Source organism: Acanthisitta chloris, unplaced genomic scaffold (genome assembly GCF_000695815.1).
Source record: "Acanthisitta chloris isolate BGI_N310 unplaced genomic scaffold, ASM69581v1 scaffold2334, whole genome shotgun sequence".
Taxonomy (NCBI): Eukaryota; Metazoa; Chordata; class Aves; order Passeriformes; family Acanthisittidae; genus Acanthisitta; species Acanthisitta chloris.
Genome location: NW_008668557.1, coordinates 1 through 4,362, shown reverse-complemented (window position 1 = coordinate 4,362; position 4,362 = coordinate 1). Strand labels below are relative to the sequence as shown.

General features: G+C 53.9%; 1 protein-coding gene across 1 annotated transcript in view; it reads right to left on the bottom strand.

Annotated features, from left to right (window-relative positions):
• LOC103800549 (ephrin type-A receptor 8-like) overlaps positions 1 to 3,970 on the bottom strand; it is a gene marked incomplete at its 5' end in the record, with an annotated part of 11,494 nt that extends 7,524 nt beyond the window's left edge. Inside the window, 4 exons of the mRNA XM_009072928.1 lie at positions 70 to 131; positions 1,715 to 1,900; positions 3,299 to 3,424; positions 3,903 to 3,970. Coding sequence (XP_009071176.1) covers positions 70 to 131; positions 1,715 to 1,900; positions 3,299 to 3,424; positions 3,903 to 3,970 — 442 coding nt within the window. The remainder of the gene's footprint in view (positions 1 to 69; positions 132 to 1,714; positions 1,901 to 3,298; positions 3,425 to 3,902) is intronic.
• Positions 3,971 to 4,362: the final 392 nt, after the last annotated feature.

The following is a 4,362-nucleotide window of genomic DNA, read 5'->3' as shown; positions in this document are numbered from 1 at the left end:
TCAGCCTCTCCTGCAGCCGCTCAGCCCAAGGGGATGTGCAGGGAATAGAAATACCAAGTTGCTCCTCACCCTGAGGAAGGTGTCTAGTGAGCCGTTCTCCATGTATTCTGTAACAATCATTACCAATTTGCCTGCAGAAGACAAGGGAGGTCAAGTTAGCAGAGAAGTCACCTTCCTCTGGGAAGCCCAGTGCCAGGTTTTTACTGGGAGAGACATGAACCCAGGCCTGTGGGTCTCCTGCAGCCTCTCAGAGTGGTCTCACCCCTGCACTGGGCAGGATGGGCAGAGGCAATGAGGCAATAACCCCCCAGGTCTCCCTCCCTCCAGGTGAATGTGGCTGGGGGCGGCTTACTTTCCTCGTTCTGCTGAAATCTGCATGCCATTAGCATAATGCTTTGCATCAGAATGTGCTTTTTTTGAAGGAAGGCTTCAAATTATGATTCCATACAGGCAGTCTTTAAAATAAATGCTATTGAACAGGACATCTCCCAAACCAACAACCCTGACCTGGAGCACACTGCAGAGCAGGGGTGGAACTGCCAGGTGGGAAGTTAGGCCTGGAAGAGAAGGCAAAGGGGTGTGATGTGGGGGGACCCTGGGTGTATATCAGTTCTATTTAACGTCTTTATTGCTGATCTGGATGTGGGGATTGAGCATCTTCAGAAAATTTGCAGACACTAAATTGGTTGGGAGTGTGGATCTGCCTGAGGGTAGAAAAGCTCTATAGAGAGACCTGCATGGACTCATCAGTGGGCTGAGGACAACTGCATGAGGGTCACTAAGGCTCAGTGCTGGTCCTGCCCTTGGGACACAACAGCCCATGCAGCTCCAGGCTGGGGGAGGAGTTGGGACAGAGGTGTTGATCACAGAGGGACTTGGCAGTGCTGGTGGCACAGCTCAGTGTGAGCCAACAGTGTGCACAGGTGGCCAAGGAGGCCAAGGGCATCTTGGCCTGGCTCAAGCACAGTGTGGCAGCAGCACTAGGGCAGGGATCATCCCCCTGGACTGGGCACTGGGGAGGTCCCAGCTCAGTGCTGTGCTCAGCTTTGGGCACTCACTGCCCAAAGGCCATTGAGGCTCTGGAGCGAGTCCAGCCAAGGGCAACGAGGGCAGCAAAGGGCTAGAGCACATGGGCAAGGGCTGAGGGAGTTGGGCTTGGTTAGCCTGGAGAAGAGGCTCAGGGGTGACCTCATGGCTCTCTGCAACTCCCTGACAGGGTTGGAAAGAGGTGGGGAATGTCAGTCCTGCCATGGCTGCAGGGAGAGGACTGGAGGGAATGGCCTTGAGCTGAGCCAGGGCAGAGTCAGAGGAGATGGTAGGAGAAATGTTTTACCTGTGAGACATTGTCACATGATTTTTAGGAGGGAGAGGACATTTTGGATTGTTTTTTAATGCTTATTGAAGACAATGTTTGTGGATTTGGAGCCAGGAAGAAATTTAAGGCTTGGTTCTTCTAGACTTTTCTTTCTAGATTGCCTAGGGAGGTGTTGGAGTCACCATCCCTGGAAGTGTTTAAGAGGTGTCTGGATCTGGAACTGGAGGATCTGGTTTAGGGTTTAGGGGTTCCAGCAGTGACAATGGTTGGACTTGATGCTCTTAGAGGTCTCCTCCAACCCTGATGGGTCTGTGATTCTATGATTCTACATGGAGTGCACCCAAATTGAGCCCTGACCCCATTTCCACCCACAGGGTCCCTTCCCTGCCAGCCACATACTCCTGGTGACCACCCCCTCCAGGTGGATGACGTTGGGGTGGTCGAACTGTGCCATGATGCTGGCCTCGCTCAGGAAGTCGCGTCTCTGTTTCTCTGTGTAGCCTGCCTTCAGGGCCTTGATGGCCACGGGGATCTCCCTCTTCCCTGGCAGCTTCAGGCGCCCGTAGCACACCTCTCCAGACTCCCCTGCAAGGCAAGGGCAGGTGAGGCCATGGGGAGCTTCTCAACTTCTTGCACTGCCCCACCAGCTCACTCAGGGTTTTAAACTGCGTTCCAATCCCACTTCAAGATTCAATCCTCTGAAAGGATTGCCCAGCTGGAAGGGTGGGAACATCATCAACCACTTCTCTCTGGTGCCTCTTACTGAAGGCAGTGATGACACTAACACTTGCTTTACTGCTTTTAATGAATCAATTTGGGAGCCTCAGAGCAGCAAGGCTGACCCTCATCCTGGATGCTTTGGGGTAGGCCCTTGGAGTGCTGCTAGTTCCAGTTTCACCTCTGCCCTGTGCATCCCCCTTAACTCAGCTTTGGTGAAGTCCTAGCTGGAATGCTGCACACAGTTCTGGTGAGAAGGACATGGAACTGTTGGAGCAAGTCCAGAGGAGACCACAAAGCTGATCAGAGGATTGAAGCATCTCCCCTATGAAGATAGGCTGAGAGAGTTGGCGCTATTCTGCCTGGAGAGGAGCTCCGAGCAACCTGCCAGGAGCTGAAGAGGCTCCAGGGAAGCTGCAGAGGGACTCTGTGTTAGGAACTGCAGGGACAGGACAAGGGGTAATGGGTTCAAACTGAAGGAGTGGAAATTTAGATTAGATATCAGGAAGAAGTTTTCCCTGTGAGGGTGGTGAGACACTGTCCCAGGTTGCCCAGGGAGGCTGTGGCTGCCCCAACCCCGGCAGTGTTCACAGCCAGGTTGGCTAAAGCCTTGAGCAACCTGCTCTGGTGGGAGGTGTCCCTGCCCAGGGCAGGGGGTTGGCGCTGGATGATCTCTAAACTCCATTCCAACCCCTTAACATTCTATGATCCTATGATTCCCTGCAAGCCTCTGTTCCTATGCAAAAATGCCTTTTGTTCTGAAAACTTCCCATTTTGCTTACAATTCCATTTGCATCTTGTCACCCCAGGTGTCAGAGCAAGGTGGCATGTTGGAGCACCCACACGGGACAGGCTGAGCCATCTGCTGTGTCAGCCTGAGCTGTTGCTGCCACAGTGGCTGATGAGCAATCCCCTGCACCAAGCTGCCTCCAAAGGGTTTCTTTCACACACCAAACCCCCCACTCTATCCATGGGTTTGATCCCACAAGGCTAAGGAAGTTGGTCTCAGCTACAGGCTGAGAAAGCTGGAGCTGTTCAGCCTGGAGAAGAGAAGGTTGTGTGGAGACCTCAGAGCAGCCTGCCAGGAGCTGAAGGGGCTCCAGGGAAGCTGCAGTCCATCCCAACCCCTAAGATTCCATGACTCCAAGGGGCAGCTGGAGCCTTGCTGAGCACTGCTGTGGTCCCACAGGCACAGCACAAGTTCAGGCTGTGAATTTCCCTGGGCAGACATGATTCAAAGAGGCATCTGAAGGCCTCAGGACTCACCAGACCCAATGACCTTCTCGATCTTGATCCGGGAGGCCTCGATTTCCCTGGTGAACTCATGCACAGCTTGGCAAGGATCCTCGTATGTGTGTGGGTCCACATAGAACTTGGACTCAGGGAACTTCACTGCCAGGTTTTAAAGGGGAGAGAGGACATCAAGTTTTCCAGGCAGCCCCACTGAGAAGATGGGGCACCCAGAGATGTGCAGAGGATGGGCAGGGGCAGGACTTGGAGGGTTGACAGGCTGAGGAGCCACAGAGTTTGCAGCCCCAAGGCATCCTAAGGCACTCTTGGGCTTAGCAGTGAGCTCAGGACAGCTCAGGACTTGGCTGCCCACATGTTCTCCATGTTCTCCATCACCTCCACCCACCCACTCCTGTCCCTGCTGCTGTCTGGGATGATTCTGCTGCAGGCTCTTCAATCCTTTCCCCCCATTCCCAGGATCTCTGGGATCAGAGCCCCCACTCAACTATCCTCAGACACATTCCCAGAAGCAGGCAGGAATCAAAAGCCTTCTCCCTGGAAACCAGAGCAGTGCCAGGGGATAACAATCCAGCTCTGTGCCATTCCATGGTGATGAGGTCCTTCATGGGGAGGGTCCTACCTTGCCCATTCTGATAATGCATCTTCTCCTCATCAGATTCCTGGAAAGCCTTGCTGTACCCACAGTGCCTGTCACGGGGGGGACAAGGGTCAGAAGAGCTGCTGCTATCCCATGCTCCCACAAGCATCCCAAAGGCAGTGGGGAAAGCAGCCCAGGAGGAGCCAGAGCTAACACTCACCCCTCCACCAGCTCCACTGACACTTTGGTCTGGATCAAGGTCCTTTCCAGGTGCTCTCCAAGGCTTGGCAGTGCTAAAAGCTGCAGCCTTTTTGAGCAGCAGCCTGTGTGCTCCACATGCCTGGCTCAGCCATGCTGAGATGGAGCAGACACAGTCCCCCTTGGATCTGTCTGATGTAGAAATGCTTTCTCCACTCCTCACCTACCTCCCAGCCCATCCAGTCAGCCCCCGTACTGGGACTGGGATTGCTATTGCTCCTGATCCTGATATTCAGTTTATTAT